This window comes from Canis lupus, chromosome 24 (genome assembly GCF_003254725.2).
Source record: "Canis lupus dingo isolate Sandy chromosome 24, ASM325472v2, whole genome shotgun sequence".
Taxonomy (NCBI): domain Eukaryota; kingdom Metazoa; phylum Chordata; class Mammalia; order Carnivora; family Canidae; genus Canis; species Canis lupus.
Window position 1 is genome coordinate 33,366,695 of NC_064266.1, and position 12,293 is coordinate 33,378,987.

The 12,293-nt window shown below is 48.0% G+C and overlaps 1 protein-coding gene across 4 annotated transcripts in view; it reads left to right on the plus strand.

Annotated features, from left to right (window-relative positions):
- SLC12A5 (solute carrier family 12 member 5) overlaps positions 1-12,293 on the plus strand; it is a 36,464-nt gene that overhangs the window by 14,617 nt on the left and 9,554 nt on the right. For 3 of the 4 annotated variants that reach the window (XM_025470268.3, XM_049100677.1, XM_025470269.3), the window contains exons 5-17: positions 1,373-1,427; positions 1,919-2,049; positions 3,330-3,571; positions 4,297-4,508; positions 6,117-6,287; positions 6,591-6,689; positions 6,833-6,890; positions 8,754-8,928; positions 9,531-9,649; positions 9,969-10,067; positions 10,344-10,463; positions 10,715-10,819; positions 11,947-12,115. In XM_025470268.3, the coding sequence (XP_025326053.1) occupies positions 1,373-1,427; positions 1,919-2,049; positions 3,330-3,571; positions 4,297-4,508; positions 6,117-6,287; positions 6,591-6,689; positions 6,833-6,890; positions 8,754-8,928; positions 9,531-9,649; positions 9,969-10,067; positions 10,344-10,463; positions 10,715-10,819; positions 11,947-12,115 (1,755 nt within the window). The remainder of the gene's footprint in view (positions 1-1,372; positions 1,428-1,918; positions 2,050-3,329; positions 3,572-4,296; positions 4,509-6,116; positions 6,288-6,590; positions 6,690-6,832; positions 6,891-8,753; positions 8,929-9,530; positions 9,650-9,968; positions 10,068-10,343; positions 10,464-10,714; positions 10,820-11,946; positions 12,116-12,293) is intronic. The other variant, XM_035705370.2, reaches the window with a different exon arrangement.

The following is a 12,293-nucleotide window of genomic DNA, read 5'->3' on the forward strand; positions in this document are numbered from 1 at the left end:
TTATACAAGTAATGCAGATTCATTGATGAAAAAGATAGGCGTATAGAAGGAAATCAAATCCACCTAGAAAACTACAGTTGTTAATATTTTGGTAGGCCCAGACTCACAAAACATGAGAGTATGCCACAAACAGTTTTGTAACAGAATCCTTTCCACCTCCCTAAAAAGTCAAATATTTACTAACCACCTCCTTCTCGTCATGTTTCCATTCCCTCACACGTGACCCTTGAGCCACATCTGCGTGTGTACTGATGCTAGTACACCTATTTTATTTCTTTTTAACTTTTATTTTGACATAATTTCAGACATGGAAAATTTGCAAGAATAGGAAAAATGTTAATACATTATCATATTTATTCCATCCTCTCTCTTAAGTACTACCTTTTCCCTCCTGAATCTGAGAGCAAGTCGCAGACATGATGCCTCTTTATCCTAAATCCTTCAGCGTGTGTTTACTAAAAACGAGGACATTCCCTTACATAACCACAGTACAATTATCAAACCCAGGAAACTAGTGTTGATACATTAATGATGTCTTAACAGTGACACATTAATAAGGTTTTATCTGCAGGCCTTATTCAGATTTTGCCAATTGTCCCAATCATGTCCTTGGTAACTGAAGAAAAATTCAAGATCATGTTTATATTCATTTATGAGATCGTTTTAGCCTCCATTAATCTGTAACAGCTCCTCCTTTGTCTTGCATGACATTGACACTTTGGAAGAGTATGGATCAGTTAGTTTGTATAATGTCCTTTGGTCTGGGTTTGTCACGTATCTGTTCACGATCAGATTCAGGATATGCATTTAGGCAGGAATACAGTATATATATTTTATTTTATTTTTTAAAAAAATATTTTATCTATTTATTCAAGAGAGAGAGAGAGAGAGCCCAAGCAGAGAGAGTGGCAGGCTGAGGGAGAGGGAGAAGCAGGCTCCCCACTGAGTAGGGAGCCCAATGATGTGGGGGCTCAATCCCAGGATACTGGGATCATGATCCTAGCCAAAGGCAGTCACTTAACTGACTGAGCCATCTAGGCGCCCCTACAGTGTACCTATTTTATAGATAAAGGCACCAAGGCTTAGGGAAGTGAGGTGACTTGTCCCAGGTCAGACAGCTGGTCAGAGGCCAAGCTGGGATTTCCAGAGCTCTCTGATGCTGTAGCTTGTGCTTCTCCTGTGTGCATGGTGAATAAGAGGTTTTCTTGACAAGAAGGACTTGGCAGGAGTAGAAATTGGAACAGGACCAGGGAGAAGCTCAGCAAGGACTTGTGGGTTTGGCAGGTGTTTATGGGGTAGGAAGGTTTGGCCCTTTCCCAGGGCACTGCGGCCCCCACCCTAGCTGCCACTTTGATGATCTCTCTCCTCACAGACCATGCTCACGGCCATCTCCATGAGTGCAATTGCAACTAATGGTGTTGTACCTGGTATGTGATGGGGCTGCTTGAGGGGAAAGGGACCTGGATGGTCGGGAGGGGTGCCTGGATGGTTGGAAAGAAGGACAGAGCCACAGGCTTCATGGGCTGTCAGGACCAGGAGAGGCAATATTGCAAGCCTGGGGGCTGGGCTGTGATTTGGTGGGGTGGGTGGGGGCAGCAGTATTAAGCAGAAGGGAGGGAAGCAGTTTATGGAGTTGAACAGGTCAATGCAAGATCTCCTTTTTGCCTGAGACCCTCTTCTCTGTCATCCTATTTTTCTGAGCCATGACCTCCTTAGAGGGGTAATTAGCAACATGGTAATTAGTGCTGCAAAATCCATTCAGAGTGGCTGGCTGAGTCTCCCACCAGTCCTAGGCTGCACCGTGTAAGGTGTGAGGCCCAGAACAACTCCTTTCTCACCTCTGTCCCTGAGCCCCCTCACCCTCAATGGCAGCCCAGGTCCCCTTGAACTTCTTGCTGACATTAGGTTCTTTCTGCAGCTGGCGGCTCCTACTACATGATTTCCAGGTCTCTGGGCCCAGAGTTTGGGGGCGCCGTGGGCCTCTGCTTCTACCTGGGCACTACCTTTGCTGGGGCCATGTACATCCTGGGTACCATCGAAATCCTACTGGTGAGAGGGGCCAAGGAGGAGGTGTGGGGTTCCAGGCTGTCAGTCAGTTAACCAATGCTTCCTCGTCTCCTCCTGGGGAGAGGTCCAAACCACTCAGTGAGGTCAAAAGGAAGTGTAGTTCTGTCTTTAAAGAATTCACAATCTAGTTGGGGAGACAAGATACGGTAATTACGTAACGTGAACAACTGTCGTTCATTGGGCTCCCACTGTGCTCTCAGCAGAGTTCCAATTGCTTTACAGTCATTATCTTGAATCCTCACAAGGATCAAGTATTATTATGCCCATTTTACAAATGAGAAGTTCAGAGAGGTGACATGACTTGCTCAAGGTCATTCAGCTACCAATGGCAGAGGTGGGTTGTTAAGAGTAAAATCGTGGTAGAAATAATAAAAATAATGTCACATCATAGCTACGTAGTAGGTGATTGCCTACCATGTGCCTGGGACTGTACTGATTTCTCTGTGGATGTTCATTGTCCAGGCAGGCTGGTGCTGGTGACCAGTGGGTTGCAAAAGAGAAGAATTTGAGATGAGGAAAGCAGAGTTCAGGGAGTTTAGGGAACATGTGGAAGGAATATGAACCTGTGCTTTTCTGACCCCAAAGCCAGTGCTTTTCCACTCTACCACACTGTCTTGGAGAACTAGAACTAAAAGATGCAGCTTCTGGGTTTGGGGCAGAATGGAGGAGTATGGGGACAGGGAGGATGGATGGCAAATAAAAGACCAAAGGGCCAAATTCTGAGAGGATAATAATAGACCTCCATGACTTAAAACAATTAAATAATTTAAAAATTATTATAAAAGCAGTTCTGCCCATTGTGTAAAATTGGAAAAATACCAAAGAATGTAAAAAGGGAAATAACAATTGCCCGAAATCACCATTAACATTTGGGTGTATTTCCTTCTATTTTTTTTTGTTTTAACTATATGATATTATATTCTGTCTTTGTAATGTAGAATTCTATAGATTTCCCTAAATAGCTAGAAACTCCCTTTGTAAATAACATTTAGAGTGAAAATAACTTTTTTAAAGAACATAAACATTAATAATAATAAACATGGAAGTTTTAGAAAATATAAATGTATGTGCCAAAAGGATACAGATGATCACATTTCCTCTTATCAGTGGATGCCATTTCCAGTCTTACACTTCTGTAAATATGCTATGATGAGCGTATTTTTTCCAAAGTGCTTCCTGCACTTCAGGTTATATCCTTGGGGGTGATTCTTAGTTGGTTCTTGCTGTGTCACTCACCTGACATCCTTGCCTCCTTTCCACAGGCTTACCTCTTCCCAGCTATGGCCATTTTTAAGGCAGAAGATGCCAGTGGGGAGGCAGCAGCCATGTTGAACAATATGCGTGTATATGGCACCTGTGTGCTCACTTGCATGGCCACTGTGGTATTTGTGGGCGTCAAGTATGTCAACAAGTTTGCCCTTGTCTTCCTGGGTTGTGTCATCCTCTCCATCCTGGCCATCTATGCTGGGGTCATCAAATCTGCCTTCGACCCACCCAACTTCCCGTAAGTGCTGTTGCTCTGAGCCTAAGGCATTGTCCTTCTTCTCCCTGGCTCCGTTTCAGGGTCTGTGATGCCAGCCTCTGCCAACCTCCCTCACCTCATCTCTCAGAATCTGAGTGATTGTGGATTCAGAGCAACCTCCCTTGGGAGGGAAAATCTCCCCTGGTTTGGGGGAAATCTCTACAGGGTGGGGTAATGTTCCTGGAGGTTGGCACAGTTTCCCTTTTGAGGGTCAACTGCTTGCTGGTGGGGTGGACTTAAGAAGAATCAAGTGGGACGATTTCTGAAGGGATGACTGTTTAAGTTAGGAAGCATTTCCTGGATGGGGACAAATTCCTGGAATAGGACAACTTATTAGTGTTGTCCTATTCTCTATCCTGGGAAAGATCACAGAAGAAAGGGTCTAGGGGCTCAGATCTCTGTGGGTTCTGCCTCTTTAGGACACATTTCCTGAAAATCTCACGGCTAGGACGGCGTTCAGAGACTGCTGTCCGTGGTGCTGAAACACAGCTTTGCACCAAAACGGTGCTTTGCGGTGGCTGCATATTAAAATCACTTGGGGTAGCTTTGAAAAAACACCGACTCTGTGCTCCATCCCAATTAAATTAGAATCTCTGGATATGGGGCCCTGGGATCTGTGTTTTTTAGAGCTCCCCCGGTGGTTCTATTGTGAAGCCAAGACAAGGTTATGTCCCTCCCCCATCTTCCTCCCTTGTTTCTCTCCCTAGGATCTGCCTCCTGGGGAACCGCACACTGTCTCGCCATGGCTTTGATGTCTGTGCCAAGCTGGCTTGGGAAGGAAATGAGACGGTGACCACACGGCTCTGGGGCCTTTTCTGTTCCTCCCGTTTCCTCAACGCCACCTGTGATGAGTACTTCACCCGAAATAATGTCACGGAGATCCAGGGCATCCCTGGCGCTGCCAGTGGCCTCATCAAAGGTCTGGGGGAGGGAAGAGGGCTGATGTCCAGGGAACACTACAGGGATTGTGGGTTAAACGGTCAGGATTAAGGAACTCTCCTTGGGATTCACTTAAATTCAGTCAGTTTTAATTGAGCACCTACTCTGGGCCATGTTCTGTCCTTGGCATCATGGAGGAAGAGAGATGAAAGGGAGCCTTCAAGTATCTTACCACCTAGTAGGAATGAAAGTCATTAGTTTAACAACTATTCACTAAGCATCTACTTAATGTCTAGCACTGTGCTGAGCACCAGGAATACGACATAAATAAGTCATAGTCTTTGGCTTCAAGGAGTCTAATGGCAGACACAGAAGTATTAGGAAATAAATTGTGATATGAGTAGATGTAGATTCAATGAACAGAAACCTTACAGGGGAGAGATGGGTCATGTGTATAAGGTGGCAAGACAAGGCTTCCTAGACTCATCTGAGAAGGATTTTGGGGAAAAATAAGAGATTTTGAGTTATACTAGGGGAATAAAGGACTTAAGGCAGAAGAACAGCTTGCCTGAAAGCATGCAGACAGAGAAGAGCATATTGTGTCTTTCCAACCACAAATAATTTAGTATGACTGGGGCATAAAGTACAAAGGAAGGAGGGGCAAGAAATGATGTCAGAGAGGCTGGCATAAGCCAGATTGTGGCAGGCCTTGGAAGCCATGTTGAAGGGTTTGAACCACGTCCTGAGGGCAATGAGGAGCACCAGAGGGTTTCAAATAAGGGATGAGCATGGTCAGATCATTTCTAAAGGTTCACTCTGGCTTATCATATGGGTGAGGTAAAAGGGAGAGAGAACAGAGGCAGGGAGTCCAGGAGGATGCTAATGCTGAGTCCAGGTGAGAGATGATGTTTTTCTAACTTAGAGTGATGGAGTGATGTCAGTGGGAATGGAGCAGTGGTTCTCCCCCAGGGCTGTTTTGCCCATCAGGAGACATGTAGCAATGTCTGGAGACATTTTTTGCCATCACTACTAGATGGTTGTTACTGACATCTAATGCGTAGAAGCTGTGATTTTGCTAAACATTCTGCAGTGCTGTAGGATAGCTCTCCGTAACAAAGAATTATCTGACTCAAAATGTCAATAGTGCAGAAGTGGGGGAGCCCTGGAAAGGAGAGAAGGGGCATATTTGAGAAATATTTAGAGGAATGATGGACAGAAGTTGGAGATGGTTTGAAATAGAGGGGGGAGGGGAGTAGTTGAGGGCAACATAAAACTGTCTGAATTGATGGTGATGCCATTTGTTGAGATAAAGGATGCAAAAAAGGTCTGAGGTGTCTGGGCACTGAGATCAGTTTGAGAATGTTGAATCGGTCAGAGATAGGTCTTTATGTGTTTTTTCACCCCACCAGACTGGATTATTTGAGGGCAAGGACTAGATATGATTCATGTACAAAGCCTCTACACATGACCTGGCCCAAAGCAGGAGTTTAGGAAATGTTGGTGGAAATAAAATAGAGCCAAGGCCTCCAGGAGGAGTGAGAAATGGCTGACCTTGATCCTTCTTTTTTGTCCACCCCACCTCCTGGCCCTATAGCTCTAGCACCCCGATTTCTGGTCTTCCTCATGAACATCTTGTCTCCCCCCACAGAGAATCTTTGGAGCTCCTACCTAACCAAAGGGGTGATTGTGGAGAGGCGTGGGATGCCCTCGGTGGGCCTGGCGGAGGGCACCCCTATCGACATGGACCATCCTTATGTCTTCAGTGATATGACCTCCTACTTCACCCTGCTGGTTGGCATCTACTTCCCCTCAGTCACAGGTGAAGGGGAGCTCAGAGAGGGAGGATTCAGCCTGGGAGTGATGGGTAGAGAGAGTCAATGATGATGTGGGGGAATTTCTTAGTCCTACAATCTCATCACATAGACAGGAGCTAACAGTCCAGTTCCCATTGCATAGATGAGGGAATTAAGGCTGGGGGAAGCCAAGTAATGTGCCCAAGGTCTCACACCAGGTGGTATGCCAGGACTAGATCCCAGGCTTCCTGACTCCGAGGCTGCTGTCCTTTCTTCTTATTCTGTCTGGTCTCCTGTGGACACTGTCCTAGCTGCTCCTCTGTTTACAGGGATCATGGCTGGTTCTAACCGCTCTGGAGACCTACGGGATGCCCAGAAGTCAATTCCCACTGGCACCATCCTGGCCATTGCCACCACCTCTGCTGTCTGTATCCTGCACTGCTGGTCTGAAACCACACTGGGTGGGGAGGCCTGGAGGGAGGGCAGCTGAAGCCGCTGCCTCCCGCCCAGCTGGTTTGGGAGGAGAAAGGGGAACGTCACCTTGGGGATTCTCCTTCATCCCCTGCTACAGATATCAGCTCTGTTGTTCTGTTTGGGGCCTGCATTGAGGGGGTCGTCCTGCGGGACAAGTAAGTAAGGGAATCAGGGCTGATCCTGTTCTGGGTGGTGGGTATAGGGGGCCAAGTTCTGGGAAACAGACCCAGAAGGGAGTGCTGAGCCTGTGCAAGGGGAATTGTGGGAGGGAGGTAACAGGGGACTGCTTGCAAACCCACTTTCTTATATTTTATCTTTCTCCTGTCACTCCAGCTCAAGAATTTTGGATGCTCTCTCTCTCTCTCTCTATCTCTCTCTCTCTAATGCTACTTCCCTTTTTTTTCTTTAAAATCTATTAACCCATTTAACATTTCCTAGATGTCTATTTATTGGTCACTGTCCAGAGTTCTGGGGGGAATAAACATAAATGACACATGCTTCTTGTCCTGAAGGAGCTCTTTCGGGGCTGGTAACCATAGCCAACAACAGATTTGGAATGTGGAGCAGCAGAAGTGGGATAAAATAAAGTACAGGGGCTCTGGTAGTACAAGGAGACTGCAATTCAGTGTGCAGGGGGCTGGGGAGGAGGAGGTGATGCTGGAAGTGCCTTCTACACATTTTCTCATTTATCCTTCTCACTTCAAATGTTGAGTAGAGATTACTTAGGTGACTAAGAGTGGGAAGGGCACTCTAGGCAGTGGGAACAGCATGAACAAAGGTGGAGGAGAGAAATAGCTGTGTGTGTGTGTGTGTGTGCATGTGCATGTGGGTGCCTGTAGCTATAAGCAATTCAGAGCTTCTGGAACATACGCTTTTGAAGGATGTGGGCATGTACCACTAGCCGGGTGAAGTAGGAGGTCTTGTCACAGAAGTCAGTTTCCATGGTGCCATCGTGGCTTCTGTAAGGGAAATGAGGCTGGAACCAGTTCTGGAAGCCTGGTTTTTGGTACCAGGACATTAGAGCTTTATTTTATAGAAGATGGGGGAAACTCTGACAGGTTTTAAGCAAAGGAGTGACTTGGCCAAATGGACAATTTGCACATATTGCACTTATTCACTTTTAGGGCAACTTAATCTCCACTTATTTCATTTGATCGTAGACCTCCCACAGGATTCCAAAAGATTCAGCAGGTCATCCAGTAAAATCCTTCATCTGTAGTCCTTCAGCAATGGCCCATTTGAGCAAACCTCTGGTTATACACTCCAGTGACAGGGCTATCTCTGCCTACAGAGGCAGCATCTTTCAATTTAAGATAGTGTTAGAAAATGCTTTACTTTGATTCTCACACTGCATAACCATGACCATATGATGAGACCAGAACCCCATTTTTCAGATGGAGACACATTCTAATAAGCTAAGAGATTTTACCAGATTAACATAGTTTTACACAATTGATAATTTTTTATTTTTAAAGATTTTATTTATTTATTTGAGAGAGAGAGAAAGACAGAGAGAGAGCACAAGCAGAAGGAGCAGCAGGCAGAGGGAGAGGGAGAAGCAGACTCCCTGCTCAGCCTGATGTGGGGCTCAATTCAAGGATCCTGGGTTCATGACCTCAGCTGAAGGCAGACACTTAACCGACTGAGCCACCCAGGCGCCCCCATAATTGACCATTTGCTCTAATCATTTTTGGCATCTTGTTCCAGGCATGCTGCTGAGCATTTTACCTGTGCTATCTCCTTTTATCTTGTCACCAATCACATGAGATAGGTTTATAATGGTTCTGCTTTACAGCTGAGGAAGCTGAGGCAAGGAGAGAGCAAACGAATTGCCCAAGACCACACAGTCAGAAAATCCCCAGGGCCTTACAAGCCCTGTCTCCTCCTCTTGCTCCTTTGGAGCCTAGCCCTGGAGTGGGCATACAGCTGGTCCTGAGGTTGGTGTGGGAGACATGCCCTGGAAATTGAGGCAGCATTGCTCATCCAGCATCTCCTATCCCCTCGCTGCTTCATTCCAGGTTTGGAGAAGCTGTGAATGGCAACCTGGTGGTGGGCACACTGGCCTGGCCATCCCCCTGGGTCATTGTCATTGGATCCTTCTTCTCCACCTGTGGGGCCGGGCTGCAGAGCCTCACGGGGGCCCCACGCCTGCTGCAGGCCATCTCCCGGGATGGCATCGTGCCCTTCCTGCAGGTCAGTGGGAGGTGGAGTGTGAGAAGAACAACCCATCCACTACACCAGCCAGCCAAGCCATTGCCCAGAGAGGCCACCCAGTGAGCCTATGCCCCCCGAGGCCCTTCCGCTCTGCACTGCCACTGAGAAGAATGGGTGTGCCTTATTTGGGATTTGGCCCATGGCAGTGCCATCTCTTGGGGCAGAGTTGTCTGCTCTGAGGGGAGAAACAAATGGCCCTCCTTTGGCTGAGTGATCAGATAGGGAGGCAGCCAAAGGGCAAGCTCTCTCCATGGTGCTTAAAAAAAAAAAAAGATTTATGCAGCACATGGTCATGGCCACTTGCTGGCTCCCAGGGCTCCTCTCTATCTGTCCCACAGGTGGTTCTTTTCTCCTTAAGTGATCATTCAAACTTCATTGCACTGAGGTACCAATGCCAGAGTAAGAGAGACAGAGCCAAAGCCTGGCATCCCCTTGCATACCCCCTGAAGGATACAGCATCTGCTCCCCATTTCCTCACTGGTTAGGGGATTTCTGCCTCTGTTGCACTGATTCCCAAGATTGGAGGAGAGATGAGACATCTCTAAGATCTCAGACCTCTACGATGGTTGCTTTCTCTCCAGGTCTTTGGTCATGGCAAAGCAAATGGAGAACCAACATGGGCCTTGCTCCTGACTGCCTGCATCTGTGAGATTGGCATCCTCATCGCATCCCTTGACGAGGTCGCCCCCATCCTCTCTATGTGCGTGCTGGCCTCTTTCCCTCCCAATAGCTCTGAGGGAGGGGGCGTGTCTCTCTACCTGGATCCTCTGGTTGTGGCCCTGGATAGCCCACCCAATTGTTTAACAGTCTGTCTTTTGTTATATGGAGATTCATTCCCACATGGATCAAGGTGTGTTGTAAGGGGATTTGGCCTTTGAATCCCTTCTGAAGCATGAGAATGTGATTTGATCACCTCCTCAAATTCTTATTCTTTCCTGCCCTTTCTTCTCTTATGTTTCTCTTTCTCTTTCTGCCTCCCTTTGCATCTCTGTCTCTCCTGGGTCTTTTCTGTGTTCTAGGTTCTTCCTGATGTGCTACATGTTTGTGAACCTGGCTTGTGCAGTCCAGACACTGCTGAGGACACCCAACTGGAGGCCACGCTTTCGATATTACCACTGGTAGGTGCCCTGTCCCCTTCCCTGCCTGACAGAACCACCCTCTCATCTCCACCCCAACCCCCACCTCACCCCAGCCCATCCCCTAGGCCTAAGGATCCAAAACTCAAATAGGGATTTGACATTCCTCCATGTCTCCAGCTTTTGTAGCCCAACTAGCATGAGAAGGGTTCTGGAGAGGGTCTCCTTCCCTACCCTATCTAACTCCAGCTGTCTGAGCTCCAGCACCAGGGACATTTCTGCCAGGGCTCAGAAGCTGGGTCTTCCTCCATCATCCAGGACACTCTCCTTCCTGGGCATGAGCCTCTGCCTGGCCCTCATGTTTATCTGCTCCTGGTATTATGCCCTGGTGGCCATGCTCATCGCTGGGCTCATCTACAAGTACATTGAGTACCGAGGGTAAGCATAGGAAGGGGAGGGAATGGGGAAGGGTGGGAAGGGGTGGGGATAAAGGAAAAATGGGGAAGGGGAAGGAGTGATGGGTGGGATTGGGAGACAGAAGGCAGGAGCTGAAGGAGAGGTGAAGCTTTGAGAAAAGGAGGTGGCAGGATGGCTGCACATCTTCTGCCTTGGGGCAGCTGTTTCAGTGTGTGTGGTTCTTACTGATGCCCTTGGCTTTCTTTCCTGGTTGATCCCCCTCGGGCCCCTAGGGCAGAGAAGGAGTGGGGCGATGGGATCCGAGGCCTGTCCCTCAGTGCTGCACGCTATGCCCTCTTACGCCTGGAGGAAGGGCCCCCACATACGAAGAACTGGAGGTAGGTGGCCAGGCACTCATGGTAGGGCCCAGGGGAAGGACAGGAAGGGAGCAGGGTCTGATCCTCCTCATTTGCTTTGTATAATCAGTACCATTCCCACCACAGTGGTTTCCTTCTCAGCCCCAGCCGAGTCTGACCTTCCTTACCTGCAGCACCTGGGGCCGGGCTGAGCTACCATCGTTTCAGCCCTCCATTCATTCCACCATGTGTTTTAAAAATGTATGAATGCATGGTGTGTGCCAGGCGCCCTTCCAGTCTGTGGGACCTAGTGAGCTAACGGTTCCATGGAGAAGGCACACACAGAGACAGATGAATGTAATACCATGTAGCATTTGCTTTGGGAGAGGTGGCCTCATTCACTTTGAGAGTTACAGAGACTCCTAGAAATCTCTAGACTAATAATAATCCCTCTACTTTATTCGTGTGAAAGTCAGGGGCCAGAGAGGGTCTCATGGAAGGCTGTATTGGAAGCAGAATCTTAACTTCCCTCCTCTCAACCCAGGGTGTTTTCTAGCTGAGGGCTCTGCGAGCCTGGCCCTCACTCATCTCCCTCAGGTCACTTTGCTGAGAGTAAGGCCTGAACTCTGAACCATGCCAAGCACATAGTTGGCTGGCGCTTGCTGATGTCTGCTAACCTGGGGCTACCAGAGACCAGGGCTTTGCGTGATCTGTCTGTGAATTCTTAAATTCTTGACACGGGGTCTAGCCCAGGGTGCTTAGAGAATGCTCTTGAACTGAATAGATGAATTTGTAAATGGACAGTGGCAGGTGGATGTTAGATAATTAGGTGAATAATGCATGTATAGATAAATTAATATGGATACAAGTGGGTGACTGGTGGATAAAATGGATGGGTGGGTGAATGGATGGATGGATAAGTGAGGTGGATGGAGAGATGAGAAGGTGGGTGGGTGGATGTGCGTGTCTGGTTGGATGGGTTGATGTTCAAGGAAATAGATGGATGGATGTTTAGGTGGATGGATGAGGGATGGGGGTATAGGTGGGTGGGGCTATAGAGGACAGATGGCTAGTAAACTCACAGGGGTACCGTGTGTGGGTGTGTGGTGTGTGGTGGGTGGAGGTTAGGTGGGTGTTGAATGGCTCACACGACCTTGCATCCTCTGCAGGCCACAGCTACTGGTGCTGGTGCGTGTGGACCAAGACCAGAATGTGGTACACCCACAACTGCTCTCACTGACCTCCCAGCTCAAGGCAGGGAAGGGCCTGACCATTGTGGGTTCCGTCCTTGAGGGCACCTTTCTCGACAACCATCCCCAGGCCCAGCGGGCAGAGGAGGTGAGCCAAGGTCCTGGTGGGAGGGGAAGGGCAGGGCACTCAGGAAGACAGGTTTCTCTCTCTCTCTTTTTTAAAGGTTTTATTTATTTATTTATTAATGAGACACACACACACACACACACACACAGAGGGAGAGAGAGAGAAAGAGAGAGAGAGGCAGAGACACAGGCAAAGGGAG